The following is a 14,657-nucleotide window of genomic DNA, read 5'->3' on the forward strand; positions in this document are numbered from 1 at the left end:
ATATTGAGTGTATGATCCAGACCATGTGAAACATAAATTTAAATAATAAAGATTTGCTTTTCTAATATGAGAAGTAATAATCTTTTTCTTGGGCATGTTGACGCCATAGTTTTTTTTTTCTTCCTTTTTTGATATTGATGAATGACTGCATATTTTCTTAAAGAAATAAGGTTCTCTCACCGAAGAATAGCTTCATTTATTCCTTAGCAGCTGAGGAAGCAATTTAAGTGGACCAGCAGAATTCTTCTATTTCAGGGTTTCATCCCTTTGCATGTATACCATAGGTGCAACATAGTCATGAACTCCTTCCGTCTTGATTCGGGATTCTTAAGGTACCCTTCCAGGTTTCCTGTTGGTCCCAGCGATGGGCTGTATACATACAGTACGTAGTCTTCCTCTGGTTTAAATATGGACGTAGCCATTTGTATGACATACCCATTGTGCATGCATGTGTTTGTATGAGTGTGCACGCACTTCTGTTTCTTAATATCACCTCCCTTTCTAATTTTGCATCACAGGCTGATAGAGAAGGATATATAGCAATTATCATGCCAAAACCAAACGATTGGCTTAAGAGCAAGAATTCACTGTTGAGCCTCGAAGACTATAAGAAGTTGAGAGATATTTGCTGACTCATCCAATAGTATTTTTTCTATTGACCGTAGATGTGGTCTGCTGCAACTCTAGGATTATTCCAGTTATGGACTTCATATAGGAGATTTCCTCATGGAAAGAGGCAGCTCGATCTGATACTCTGAGTGAAATTATTTTGTTTCATTTTCATATGGGCATGGTACTCTAATCGGGACTCTCAAAGGAACTTCATAAATCTAAGGAATCTGCCTTGTGGCAGCTCTCAAGTGGCTACCCACTAATTTTGGTTATTTTTGCCCTACCTTTTCTCTCTCTGTTATTGTAATATCTTAACCCCTTTCACCCAGGATTGTTTGTTAATTGCTTATATGGATAAATTTTCTTTTTGACTATTCATTTCATTTCAAGAGAAAACTTTTAACTTTGTCATTCTGTTTTAGAGAAAAAGAACACTGCCTAGTCACGTTCCCCTGCCCCCAAACACAAGTGGGACGCAATGACTGTCCCACCCTTCCTGTTGGATGCCCCTGTGTGCCCTTTCATTAGTGCAGGAGCCATGGGACTGGACACCAAACCCTTCCCCCTTAATTTAGGGGAATATAACACTGCTTGGTCGCGTGACCTCTGCACCTTGACAACCCCCTACAAAATGAAACCCCCATAGTCGATGCCCCTGTACGTTCCCTCATTGGCCTCCACACTGGTGTAGGGGGAGGCATTAGTACGTGGCAGCTACCCTCCCACTGCATTACCAAGCCCCTTCCTATCAAATTAAATCTTTCTTTAATTGAGACAGACATCATCAGCAAGATCCAGTTATCTTCAAGATCCTTTGTTGAAAACTCCTAGTGCTAAGATGATTATGCGATTGAGCAAAGATTGTTCATTGTGCCTCTTTATGGTACCAATTCATATGTTGATTATGTGGAACCGTGCAGCCAGGGCTTGTTGACCTTTGTTTTTTTGGGAAGGATAGGTAAGTTGTTGCCGTGTCTCTGGTACTCACCAATGCAACAAATGCTCGTACCCTCAGGTTTGGCTGCTGCTTTGATTGCTTTCGAAGGTTTAGAGAAAGAATGGTTTGGAGCCTTATGTGGGTAGCCTGACTTGCAAAGATGGTTTTCAAAATCGGAAAATAGGAAAACTCAGAATTTTGGTATCTTCAAGCCTGGAGGTAGACTATAGAAAGAGAGAGAGAGAGTGAGAGGTCGTTTATTCATTGCATCATTGAGTTTAACAAATTCCTTTACGAACAAGCGCCGAACAAGTGTCTATATTACAGATGTGACTTGAGTTTTTGTTTGCTGTTCTTTTTCCTACTGGTTGAAGCATAGACCATTAGGGGAGGGGAATCCAATCATCAGTATATATAATTCCACCAATTCAGATAGAGGTTTTAATTCATATCATGGGAATTAGATTCTAGTAGAAGACACAATTAACTCGTTTAATATGTGATCCAATGTAAACCACATTTTCCAAGCAGTTCGGATGCGCAAGATTCCAATATTTCCAATAACTTTGCAGAGCAGCACTGAAATTAATGCTTTTGGTCTTTTTGAGCATTCTCAAAGATAAAAGAGTAACTCGGAAAGAGATTAACCTTGGTTGATCAGACCCGCAAATTTAACAAGACAAAATGGAAACAGCTTCGATTTTCTACAGCAGCAGTTCATGCGGGGAAGTCCTGGCTCTCCAGTTAACAGGTACAGTGGTCCAAGTTGGAACCAGTGGCATCTAAGAGTTTATGTTTGGGGAAGAGGCACTTTTCTATTTTTTTGTGTCTTCTTCATATCGCATCCTCCATACAATTTTAACTACCTCTCAATTCAGAATTTGGTACCACCGTTAGACTCCAATCGCAGGAACACACTGAAATGAACATATTACAAATATATCAAAGGCACAGTTTCCAGAAAGAAACATAAGGATTGTGTGTTGTGGGGGGTGGGGGGGAGCATTGCAGTATGCTATTCTAGATATCACATAGTGCTGTACATGAAATGGGGAAGGAGAGGTAAGCATTCCTAAGTAGTCAGTTAGGTCAGACATAACAAGATTAGTGATACCAAGCTTATGCCTATAGCATGAACTGGATTTCATGCGGAGGTTGGAGACTCACCACTCATGATGAGTGCCCCAGAAACTTGTCAAAAAAGGTCATGGCTGTGACCTGAAGTCCTAGATAACAGATAGGAACAACTAGTTTTGATGATTCTAAATTATTTTGAATGTTCAAAAGAATGAGTAAAGGTGGATAACAATCAACCAACCAGCTGGTGTGCAGATGCTTACTAGACCTCTTATAGTATCAAGTCTGTTGATTACCTGAGGCTGTTGAAGATCCAACATAATCTCTGCCAATTGAATGTTGCCACTTGTACAAGATGTCTTGGAGGAGGGCATGAATGAGAAGGCATCTAAGAGCTTTATACACTTCAAGCCCCATTTCACCATCAAGTATTCAATTAGATGATGCCCACTGTAGAAGTGACACATACTATTGTTGATGAGTGACAACAGATACCATAGAAATTCTATCTTTATAAACAAAATTACATTGAAAATAAGGCAGCTTAAACAACCTCCTGTTATGGTATGTTGTTATAAAGACTGATCCAGGAGAATTTTGGAGAAGAAATGTCACCGTTGCGAAGAGATCATCAAAGTCTTACCAATATACATAGCTGCACTCAACAACTCATTGATAAAGAGAATAAGGTAAACAAGCAGAGGAAAAAATCATACCACTACTATCGTACAACACATCAGCTCCAAGAACTATATCTGGATGCAAACTGAATATGGGTGTGTCCCACTCTCCCCAGGTGAGTCCCAACACCTACACAGAGGAACAACATAACAATCTGAAAAGCAACCCATGGGACTGAAAAAGGGTAACTAACAATGAGTCAAAGCACATGTTGATTGCTCAGCAGAAAAATTTTAAAACAGAAAGCATAAGAAGGTCCACAGTCACCCACCATACTCGCACTCTCTTCTCAAAAGAACACACCCATAGTGACACAGATATACAAATCTTAGGTGGGAAAAAAAAAAGGAAAAAGAAAGAAGGAAAGGTTCCAAAAATTGATAATTAAATCACTGTTGTTTTCATCTTCTTTTGCTTGCACATTCTGTCCCTCTCTAGTCCCAATGAGATCCAAATGGTTTAGTCAAATGTGGGAATTCTCTGTTATAGTTTTTCCCCTGTTAACCTCTTAAGGTTGTAATGGGGTAGCTTGTAAATAGAAAGGGTATACCAATGACATTCCCAATAGTCGACAAATCCAGATCATAGCCCCATATCTATTTCAGGAATGATGTGATAGTATACTTTGCAGCTGACTTTGTTGAGTTCACACATCCTTCTCATGTTGTCCAGTACCTGCAGTTTCAAAACCGTGAAGTTTTAAGGGGCCATATTCCACAAGCCTAAAAAAATAGAAAAGAAAATGGGAAATTAACAACTCTTAAGGTTTGGTTCATGGTGCAATCTTTGAAGACCTGATCATTATTATGAAGGAAAATAAACCTCTCTCTTCTAAAAAAATGAATCTCTAGTCAAGGTGCTTCAGGTGCTCCCACAAAGGGCTCCTTTGAAAGCAGAGTTTAGCATGGCCAAAAGCTTATAAGGAAGCCTAGTAACTTGTGAAACATAATTCCCTGAATGTGGTCTGATGGGCAAAATGATGACAATATCATGTGGAAGGATAGTTGAGGTATTTTGAGTTTTATAATCTAGAATTGAAGAGTTCATGTGCGGTCCACAATGTTTCAGCAAGTATGAGAAGTGTTCCCTGTAGCTAAGGTGGACAGAGAATATATAATTGATATAAGAGAACAAAATAAAAATTTAGACCTGTTATGCTCTCATGCAGTGATAGCAAGTCATTGAGACATTGCATGTTATTACTGATACGATACCTCCAATCTGTTTGAATTGTCTGTCAGCGTGACATCTGAACCCACTTTCGCAGCCACCAATCCAGGCAAGGAAGTTCCAGCCCCCAGCTGCATCAAGTAATGGTTATAAATGAACAACAATCTAATCCTCAGTTCATGAACAAAAGGAAAAAGAAAGGGTAATCACAGAGGCAGTAAATACCAAGAAACAAAAGGGAAATACCACATCAGAGAAATACAGATTCAAGAAGTCGTGGTAAGAAGCAGATAACTAATAGGTACTTAATTCTTAATTGTAATTAGTGTCGATGTATGATTCTCATACACAGTCCAGTTGCACAACAATTATCATTGCAAGCAAATTACCAAGTTCTTATTGCAAGTGGCTAACCAATTCAGCGATCGACGAGCTACATTTTCCACTACCGATTGGGATAACATCTCCGAGACTACATTTTCAACCAACTGGGTATTGTGGAGTCAAGTTCTGAAGTTCGAATGCAGTAAGACAACAAACCCACCTCTAGGTGAGAATTGGCATAATCTATTATTATCCTATAAAATAAAACCAATTCAAAACTCAAAAAGTATTGAAAGGAACATAATAATCACAAACTAACAATGAATAGCCATGGAAAATGTCATCAAAGAAGTGTAGAATGTAATCATAATTTCATATATAAGTGTAAACTACTTAAAAAAACCATGAAAGCTTTCAAATTTACCTCAATCACGGATGTCCCTGAGAAGCGCAACCTCTGCTGCCACACATACTCGGCCAGCACAATACTGCACGGCCACACAAAGAGTCCGTAGTCTCCCTTAATATTCTGATTGTCAACAACACATTACAAATTTTCTTTTAGAAAGGGATCAAATGGTGCATTATACCGAGAGAAGAGAGGAAAAAATAAAAAAGGGAAATGGATAGGAATGAAGTACCTCAATGATGTCGATGGAAAAACCTTCGTTGGTCTGACCTGGCGTTGAGAACGAATGGTGTGAGATCGTCGTCATTTCGCGGGCTTCAGTAGTTGCAAGGTTAGCCCTGTTGTCGTCGTCGTCGTGTTCCATCGCGATTACCGGCACGGCAAAAGAAACTCCGATGCAGTAAATTAAAGTGTAATATGTCCAGAAACGAAGTCCACAAGGTGTTCGTGGAAAGGCCTCTTCCAGACTCCCAGACAAGTCACCGTATCATTTGGCTACATACATTATGATGCGCCACGTGTAGGTGTAGCTTATACCGTTCGGTTTTGTATCCGCCGCTGGGCCCGTGGACGGACCTGCTCGTCCTTATCATGGTCTGATCTTTTTGCAGCTACTGGGTCGGATAGTGACGCATGTACACTGTACGAAATTAGGCCCTTCTCGAACATCCTCTGTTATCAGGCAGGCATTTCTATTTATCACCCTCTCTACTCTCTCTCTCTCTCAACTTTGCACTTCTGCTTCAGCTCCGCCATGGCGTTTGCTCAATCTTTGGTGGCTGTACCTCTAGATAGTTCAAACCTTCTGAAAAGCTCCATCAGCCCTTCTTTAACTTCTTCATCAACTAACTATACTACCTGTACTGCTACTTCTTCCCTTGTCTCCCATGTTTTCTCTCCTTCAACTTTTCTTCGGGCCAAAGCCAAAGCGCGTAAGATGTCAGTCTTTTCAAGGTTCCGTAGACTCGGGCATAGAGGTGCTCTCATGTTCCTTCAGTATATATATTAGTTCTGCCCGCTTTTCTTTTCTCCATTTAATCGAATGTGCGATTTTTCTTTATCATCTTCCTTGTAGAGAGATAACCGGAATCACTTTCATCTGGGATAAATCTAGGGATTTGAATTTTCCATATGTTCTATGCTTTGTGATTATTGTAGGTTTCAGTTGATTGTGATAATTGAAGATTTTCATCAGAAATTCTGAAAATTATTGTCAATTAATCATCAAATGCAAGCATCGAAATAGTTTTGAAATCCGTAATTAGTTTTGTTTTGTTAGTGTATTGATTTTTGCTGTGCTTGTCATTATCATAGTTTACTGGAGTAGTTCACAATATGACATGCCATAGCATTCAAGAGAATGCATAACATTTATATTTATAGCACTGACTTCCCGTTTGCGGGTACTATTAGTTTTAGGTGGGGTGCTCCGTCTCTGTTTTTTCTGAAGCACAGAGTTGTAGGTGGTGACCAAATCTGAAGTTCAAAACAGTGCTCTTTGTAGAGAGATTCGGCTCCTCTCCTTGAAGGGCATTGCCCAATGAGGCATCCAAAGGCTGGGCTGTGCCACACACATCCTGGCGCATGTCCAGTCAGCTATCAGGATGGTGCGGCAGTGCGGCACAGCCCAGCCTTTGGATGCCTCATTGGGAACTCATTGGGCGATGCCCTCCAAGGAGAGGAGCTGTTACTATACCAAACTCGTTTTTTCATGTCAAGTACAGCAGGTGAATATCTACCATGTATGCAAGTAGGTAGTCGTCATCCTGAGAAGGATTCTTTAGCTTTTCTTTCAATTATCACCTTCGTGTTGGGAATGCTTACTTTAGCACGGATTGTCTAAAATAAAGTATACTGCCTGGATTGTAACTACGGAGAACTGCTGCCTGACATACAACCAAGGATTTTAAATTTGGAATTGGGATCGGTTGAATTGGTCATCGGAATGGAATTGATCACAAAAACCCTAGAATCAGCCCATCAGATCTGAAAACTCAGTGATCCAATTCCTAAAACCCTAGAATCAGCCACTTCAGAACATCGAGAATTGGGATCGGTCATGGCTGATTCCGATCCAATTCGACTGATCTGACTGATCCGATTCCTATTTTTTAAACAGTGCATACAACTGAACTGGTGGATGTGATTTGATCAAGTTATGGAATGAGTACTCCATAATTTTCTAACCTCTTTCCACTCATGTAGTAGCAGAATCAACCATTTTTTTTTCTATTACATTGAAATGTCTTTATCATACATTGTTATGGAACTTATTCAGGTCAAAACAGGGTTTCTATTTTGGAATCTCCCTTTCCCTTTTTATCCAAAGATATTCCATCCTAAAGCCCCTTCTTTGTAGGCTTATCCTGCTTTCGTGACTCCAAAAGTTTTTTTCCAAAGTAACCATTCATCCTAAGATAATTATACTCCACAATAACAAGGACAAGTGCTGACGTCTCCAAATCGTTAGGTTTGGTTCAACCGTTTTATGCATGAGCCCCTACTCAGTGTTGACTTAATATTTGGGATCGTCACTCTGATTGTGATAAACATATTATATGCACTCCTATGAGCTAGTATACCACATGTACTGGCTCACTTATTGAAAGGAAACTGACTGCTACTTGCTTTTTCATTCATCTATTGGAACCTGATTATTATTGAGTTGGGAAACAGGTTTAGGATTTCTAGACAATCGTAATATAAATTCTCTTTCTCATAATTGTCAAGGCACATAGGCAACCTGAGGCGTTGGAGGGCTGCCTAATCGCTTAGGTGACAAGGCGCCTGCCTAGGTGACAAGGCGCCTGCCTAGGTGCCCTAGTATTTTCTTTTTTATGTATCTAATATCTATTATATCTAGTATAGAAATAATATAAGAATGCTTACAGCATTACAGTAACAACAATACTATTGGATCTATGCACTAATTTCCACTATATCTAGCAACGTCATTACAGCATTACAACAGCAGCAATATGTTAGAAACAACATTATTTAGATGGGGAAGTAAACAAGAGAAGTGAACTAATGAAGTTCGATTTGTTTTTTAATTTATTTATTCGGGTACTAAATGATCCCATGTTTCTCACCTATACATAAACTTGTACACAAGCCAATAAAAATGTTAGAAACAATAATATTTAGAGGGGAAAAAATGTAAGTGAAAATTTGATTGCCCTGGGACCTAGGCATCCTAAGATGCCCTATGCGACCATCCATCCTTGGAATCCCACCTGGATGCCTAGGTGACGCCTAGACAACTATGATCTTTCCACGGATCATGGTACCTCTGAAGTGCCTATTTGTTACCCAAGAATATATGTTGTTCATACAGCAATGGCGATGTGACAACTTTGTATTAATTCGTATTGCTTCCAATTCTTCCTTTCTAATGTTCAAAAACACTATAGTGTATGGTGAAACATCCAATTTGCCTACAGAAAGAGGCATAAGCTTCATAAACACACCATGTTTAATAAATCCATAAACATGTAATAGTATAGTTAATTTCATATATAAATACATATAATTTATTAATTACTATCATTTATATTGACATAAAGCTAGAGTTCACTCACCCCCCCCCCCCCAAAAAAAGAAAAGAAAAGATAGAGGTGGAAAAGGAATTAGAAAGAAGACTTTGTGGAATGATTGGCCATCTAGGATTAACTTAGGTCTTGTTAGACTTGGGAGTACCACAAGTGCATGTAAGCCCATGAGGTATGGGAAAGATGTGCCTCATTGGAAATGTGAGATAGTAGATGCATACTTTTTTGTATGCCATGCCTCATGAGAATTGGCTTCAAATTTGCTTCAGACCCTCTAGTTGTACTTCAGTGTTTTTGGTCTATGGTTCAAAGTCCTGTAAAAGCATTGGTTCTCATTGTGTAGTTGCACAATATTGTAATTGGTATGAACTTCCTTAATATAAGAATCTAGACAGGAGCCAACCAGGAAGCATTATGGTTTAGGGTGGTTCATGACTACAAGTTCTGCCTAAATGAAAAAAGAGGGACTTATGATGGGAAGAGTTTTCATTCTTATTTATTTAAAGTTCTCTGACATTATCATCAGTTTCTTATAGCCTAATTCTCTGCAGTGACTTGATGTCTAATTGAAATTGCAAAAATGTGTTAAAATCACAAAACGTGTAGACTCTTAAAGTCAATCTGCACTTCTTTGTGCACTATCTCATTCCTTACTACTAATCTAGTCATGTCTTTTCACTGCACATTACTAAGCCAGCTTTGTCATGTTTTCCACCTTTTTTTATCAACTGGTGTTACTCTTTGTTCTTGTGAATGGCTTTGTTTCTGTTAGCTTTCTTTACTGCAATAAGAATTTCAGCTGTTTGATGTTGCACACTTTCATTCTTTCTGTTTGTGTATCTTTTCTTTTTTTCCCCCTTTTTCTTTGCATTGAAGTTTTCATTTTCTGTTAATAGCCTTCTATAGTATCTTGATTTGGTAGATCACTATACTTGCGTTATTTTCCCCTTTTTAATGAACACAAACACACACATATACATGGTTCATGCTAAAGCATTCTGCTTGAATTGCTTGTAGCCAGGGCAAAGCTGCAAGAACCTGAAGCTAATTTAGCTGCTGATGCTTTTACAAACTTCAGACATGTGCTTCTTCCAATCACTGACCGGAATCCTTATCTGTCCGAGGGTACAAGACAGGTGGTTCTTGCTTTCTCAGGCAGCATGTACTTTATTTTTTTGTTTATACTCGGCTAAATGCCACATTATTTATTTTGGTGGTTCAAACAAAATATCAATTATCTGAGATAGCTTGCATTGTGGTTTAAGAGACATTCTATTTCTTTGCATTTATGTAGGACATCTAGAACGTCGGTGAATTTCTTAGAGTTGCAAACATTGATTTAAAACTCAGGATGAGATTGACCAGATTGGCCGAATCTATTCACCCTGTACCTCTGATTCTCAGACTCTGCTGAGTCTTGGGCCAGATCAACGAAGTCAACTCAGTATAAGCAGAGTCTAGTCCTGCTAGGCCACTGCTGATCCCAAGTTCTAAATCTTTGGTTGTAAACATCCGTGCTTCATTTACACTAAGTTTTTGACATGTTAACTCTGAAACTTGAATAGTAGATGCATCCATACAATTGTTTTTGTTTTACAAGATAAGGTCCTTGATTTTATTTATTTATTTGATCAAATAACATCACCCTGGATGGATCGGAATTGTACACTAACAATAAATGATCAATTGGGGTTTCGTTTAGATAGAAGTGCTGATTTTTCCATTTGTCCTGCTGGTGGATATGAAACAGTTTCTGACATGGCCAGGTTTCAGAAAGTGAAGCGTCTTTGTTACGTGGCCTCCATGTGACACCAATTTCAATCTGTGGCTTCTGAAACTTTAGGGCTCATAATCATCTAAATTCATGGATCCTTGAAGCATTTATTTATGATCAGAGAGCTGACAATATGTAGGGGGTTTGAAAACTTAAAATATACCGTTTGGTGGACCTCACCAAGAGATTACCTAATCATATTTATTGATGATAACTTATTGATATGTTGTGTTTTTATGGCTGAAAAAATATGCCAAATGGACCATGAAATCAGCCCTTTCAGAGGATTGTGTGTGATCATCAAGTTCAAGTTTGCTTTTTCTTTTACCTACAGTTGGGATCTGAATGTTGGACAAATGTGCCAGTTCATATTCCCCAAGTTATTCATGTTGTTGGAATAGGTTTATGTTGATTACTACAAACAGTCTTCGGCAAAAGTACTTGTAAAGACTGAAATTACAGTTGACCAGCAAACAGTCCTTATGTGGAAAAATAATCAGAAATAACTCCAAACTGTATTATACAAATGATGGACAGTGGCCATGTTTGTTTATGTGAAGACATAAAAATTTGTTTTCTGGAGCTCCTGACCACAGGGCTTGAGGTTTGCTTCCTCATACTCAAATGGAAGTGTTTCAGAAAAAAAAAAAAAAAAAAGATGAGAGTGAGGTACCAAAAATAATTTGTAAATTTTCCTTCAAGCTTTGTCTCAAGGTGAGCATCCGAAAATAAGTATTGCATGTCACATCCCAAAAACCTATGATATTTGGATGTCGACAGATAATGAGGCTTTACTTACATTCTGAAAATTTATGGTCTGGGGACGCAGAGAGATGCTGCATGTTGACATAAACTCATGGTGTTGGACACAGAAAAACCCCAGAAAAGTATGTGTGGAAGTCAGTACTTGTGCTAGGGATGCAGAGGAAGCAAAAATTTTCCTTGTGCACATCTGTTCAGCAAATAAAGATACACATGTATTTTATCCACAAATTTCCAAGACAGCAGATCTTACGAGAGCCCAATTCAACTAATCCTTATCCTAACAAAATGGAGGTTGTATGTAATACATAATAACTGAGGACAAGAAAATTAGTAATTATCTTGTTTTGGTAGATATGTTGGTGTCCAATGATCATTTGTACAGTTTATATTCCTGACTACCATCTGTAATGCTCAAACATACTGTGATGATCTCATTGTTTTCTCTGAAATGAATTATGCACCAGTTTCCGCCTCCTGATTGTAATTTTAATCTTCTCTTGGCAGGCTGCAGCAACCATCGCTGCTTTGGCAAAGAAGTATGGTGCAGATATTACAGTTGCCGGTATGCTTACATCTTGTTTGTGTCGTTTTTGACATTCTAGTCTTGGGAAGGTTGAAATGTAAGCTATAAAGTGTCTACACCATTTGAGTGCAGGGTTTACAAGATATATGAACTTTCTGTCTTTTATTGCAGTGATTGATGAGAAGCCAAAAGAGTCTTTGACTGAGCATGATACCCAACTGACTAGTATCCGGTGGCATCTTTCTGAAGGTTTGTTCCTAATTCTGACTGGTTGTTGTGAAAAGGCTCATATTAGAATCTAGGGACTGGATAAGGATTGCGTGGGGCTGCATTTCAGTACAAATCTGGTATTTCTCTTCTGTGCTGTTATGACTCAGATGAATCATTGTGATTGAAGGACCATTGGAAATATGCTAGCTTGCTCGTGCAAAAACTGACATGAATAATAAATAACTATGCCTGGACATTACTTGACTAATTTAGGAAGCAATTTATTAAGAAATGGGAATTTCTGCCTGATCCTTCATACTTTCTCAAACTATCATCAATCATAGATGTTATTGATTCCTTGCATTCTCCACTCTGCACAATTATCTTGGTTCTATGTGCCATCGGTACCAGTATGAACATGCAAGTGATAATTTCTGAAGATTTTAAACTTTGAAATGTTTACTGATTGATAATCTCTGAGTTCAAATCAGTTTCTTTCAATTAGGTGGGTTCCAGGAGTTTCGGTTGATAGAACGGCTTGGGGAAGGGAACAAACCAACAGCCATTATTGGTGAGGTTGCTGATGATTTAAATTTGGATTTGGTGGTGATGAGCATGGAAGCTATCCATTCAAAGCACATCGATGCAAACCTATTGGCCGAGTTCATCCCTTGTCCTGTCATACTTCTACCCCTTTAAATGTAAATATCACCTCCCCACCTTCCGTCATTGAAAAGCTATCTACCATCTTGTGATTCAGAAAATTTTCATTGTTTTAAGATTTTTTGATTCTCATTGTTGGAGTAGCTGGTGTTTCCATTTTCATGGTTTTAAGCTTTTGGTGATGTTGCAGCTGCTGGTCCAGATTGGTTGTGTTATCCCTCCAGGTAGCTGGGTGTTGGAAGGTAGGGTTGGTGTAAAGGATTAAACTAATTCACCTGCATTTTATAGTTATAGTATTTATACTTTGGATTGTGTAATTGCATTATTGTGTGCATTTCTTTTAACTAAAATCTTGGAGACATTTATGATTCACATAACTTGTATTTCAAGGATATGAGGATTGGTATATGAGATCGGATAACTATCAGTCAGATCCCGTCTTGGCCGACCTTTGGTGGTAGGTTCGAAGTATTGGTATCAGCTTTTGTTTATGGTTTGGATGCCTCGGACTGAGCTAACCAACAGCTCAGTTGAGTTAGCTCTGCAGGCTCAACCAAAGAATGTAATTCAAGGAAAACAGAACCGCAGGAGTGCAGACTCTCACGGATCTTTATCTCTTCAATTTGCCTGCCTGTCAATTTCCTCAATTCCATCTAATAGGGGTTGGAAATGACCACCCTAACCCCCTGCCTGAACACACTGCCCAAGGTGGGGTTCACCTCCCTCTATTAGAGGGAATTGAGGAAACTGACGGGCAGGCAAATTGAGGTGATATTTTTCTGACTCTCATATTCCACCCGTGAGCTTCGCACACTTTCTTCTCATTAAATACCCACTCCTAATGGACGATTCCTCAATGGTCAAGAGTGCAAACTAGTGCTATAATAAATTGAAAAAAGGGTGTATCCAGTGCACGAGGTTCCCGTCATAGTAGGGTATGTGGAGGATCATAATGTATGCAATCTTACTCTTGCTTTTGCAAAGAGGTTGTTTTCAGACTCGAATCCATGATCACTTGATTACAATGGAATAACCTTTACTGTTGCACCAAGGCCCGCCCTCTAATGTTATAATGGTGATATGGTCAAACTAATTCATCGAACCGAAGATTTGATGATGTAGCTTCGATGATGTAGCAAATACCTGATGCAGTGATGTGGCATTAGTTAAGTGGCATCCTCTTCACCTTTGCATCCATTCTGATAATTTGGAAAGCCGGCATACCATATGGCAAAGGTGCATATTTTTCAGTTTACTTTTTTAAGGGAAAAAGAGAAGATAGATTTTCTTGAATAATGTTGTCCTTTTGCCATAGAATTTGCTGACTGCACATATTGCTCACTGCCTACTTGGGGGAATGGTTAAAAACTTTGTTTGGTACTATTTTTTTAAAATGACTCAGAATTTGAACATGTAGGTAAAAAATAATGGCCAAATATTTTGAAAAAGATAAATAAACAAAAAAAAAAAAAAAACAAAACAGATTGTACTTGGTTTAAAGATATTTAATATATGGAAAAGAAAACATACCTGGGCGCATGCGGTATGTTGTCCTTGCACTCAGACATAGGGGTGCATGAAATGATTGTTGTATTCCCGAGAATTTCTAACTTTCCATAGGGGCATGGTAATCATTTCGCTCGCCCTTGTGTCTAGGCATAGGGGCAACACATTGCATGCGCTCAAGTAACATTCTTTCTCCCTTAATATATTTATATATAAATTATGGGACCAATTCATGTCCTATTAGTTAAATATTAATACTTAATATTTTGCATTATAAGTATATAATATTAATTTTTTTTTGAAATTTTATATTTAAATGTTTTTAAAAAATACTTTTATGTTTATTTATTTTATATTTTTTGGGAGGGGGCAATTTTTGCTACAGCATTGGGTTCAATTAGAAACTTAAAAAAAAAGGAAGAGATAGCAGAAAAATGGCATATAAAACAAGTTTT

At 38.4% G+C, this 14,657-nt stretch overlaps 3 protein-coding genes across 5 annotated transcripts in view; 2 read left to right on the forward strand and 1 right to left on the reverse strand.

Annotated features, from left to right (window-relative positions):
* LOC122657972 (protein Abitram) overlaps positions 1-979 on the forward strand; it is a 5,435-nt gene extending 4,456 nt beyond the window's left edge. Inside the window, exon 6 of one of the 2 annotated variants that reach the window (XM_043852792.1) lies at positions 519-979. In XM_043852792.1, the coding sequence (XP_043708727.1) occupies positions 519-632 (114 nt within the window). In that variant the 3' untranslated portion in view covers positions 633-979. Of the gene's footprint in view, positions 1-505 lie in introns of both variants that reach the window. The other variant, XM_043852793.1, reaches the window with a different exon arrangement.
* A 1,396-nt stretch (positions 980-2,375) lies between these two features.
* Positions 2,376-5,613, reverse strand: LOC122657969 (methyltransferase-like protein 23). 2 transcript variants are annotated; one of them, XM_043852788.1, is made up of 8 exons: positions 5,443-5,613; positions 5,226-5,330; positions 4,522-4,608; positions 3,932-3,982; positions 3,343-3,436; positions 3,180-3,264; positions 2,923-3,076; positions 2,376-2,466 (listed from the first exon to the last, which is right to left on the reverse strand). In XM_043852788.1, exons 1-8 carry the CDS (start codon positions 5,572-5,574, stop codon positions 2,443-2,445), a joined length of 732 nt encoding a protein of 243 aa, XP_043708723.1. In that variant the 5' UTR covers positions 5,575-5,613; the 3' UTR covers positions 2,376-2,442. The 2 variants fall into 2 exon arrangements, with proteins under 2 accessions (XP_043708723.1, XP_043708724.1); XM_043852789.1 differs by lacking the exon at positions 3,932-3,982.
* Positions 5,614-5,913: 300 nt separating this feature from the next.
* On the forward strand, positions 5,914-12,852 carry LOC122657971. Its single transcript, XM_043852791.1, has 5 exons — positions 5,914-6,187; positions 9,779-9,897; positions 11,805-11,862; positions 11,995-12,072; positions 12,539-12,852. Exons 1-5 carry the CDS (start codon positions 5,965-5,967, stop codon positions 12,730-12,732), a joined length of 672 nt encoding a protein of 223 aa, XP_043708726.1. The 5' UTR covers positions 5,914-5,964; the 3' UTR covers positions 12,733-12,852.
* The last annotated feature ends 1,805 nt before the right edge of the window (positions 12,853-14,657 follow it).

Source organism: Telopea speciosissima, chromosome 4 (assembly GCF_018873765.1).
Source record: "Telopea speciosissima isolate NSW1024214 ecotype Mountain lineage chromosome 4, Tspe_v1, whole genome shotgun sequence".
In the NCBI taxonomy this organism is placed as follows: domain Eukaryota; kingdom Viridiplantae; phylum Streptophyta; class Magnoliopsida; order Proteales; family Proteaceae; genus Telopea; species Telopea speciosissima.

Coding starts and splice junctions, on each gene's coding strand:
- LOC122657971 (XM_043852791.1), top strand. CDS start 5,965: ATGGCGTTTGCTCAATCTTTGGTGGCTGTACCTCTAGATAGTTCAAAC. Junction 6,188..9,778: donor CCGTAGACTCGGGCATAGAG/GTGCTCTCATGT, acceptor AATTGCTTGTAG/CCAGGGCAAAGCTGCAAGAA. Junction 9,898..11,804: donor TGTCCGAGGGTACAAGACAG/GTGGTTCTTGCT, acceptor TTCTCTTGGCAG/GCTGCAGCAACCATCGCTGC.
- LOC122657969 (XM_043852788.1), bottom strand. CDS start 5,574: ATGGAACACGACGACGACGACAACAGGGCTAACCTTGCAACTACTGAA. Junction 3,983..4,521: donor ACAATTCAAACAGATTGGAG/GTATCGTATCAG, acceptor TTGAAACTGCAG/GTACTGGACAACATGAGAAG. Junction 3,077..3,179: donor ACAACATACCATAACAGGAG/GTTGTTTAAGCT, acceptor TCACTTCTACAG/TGGGCATCATCTAATTGAAT.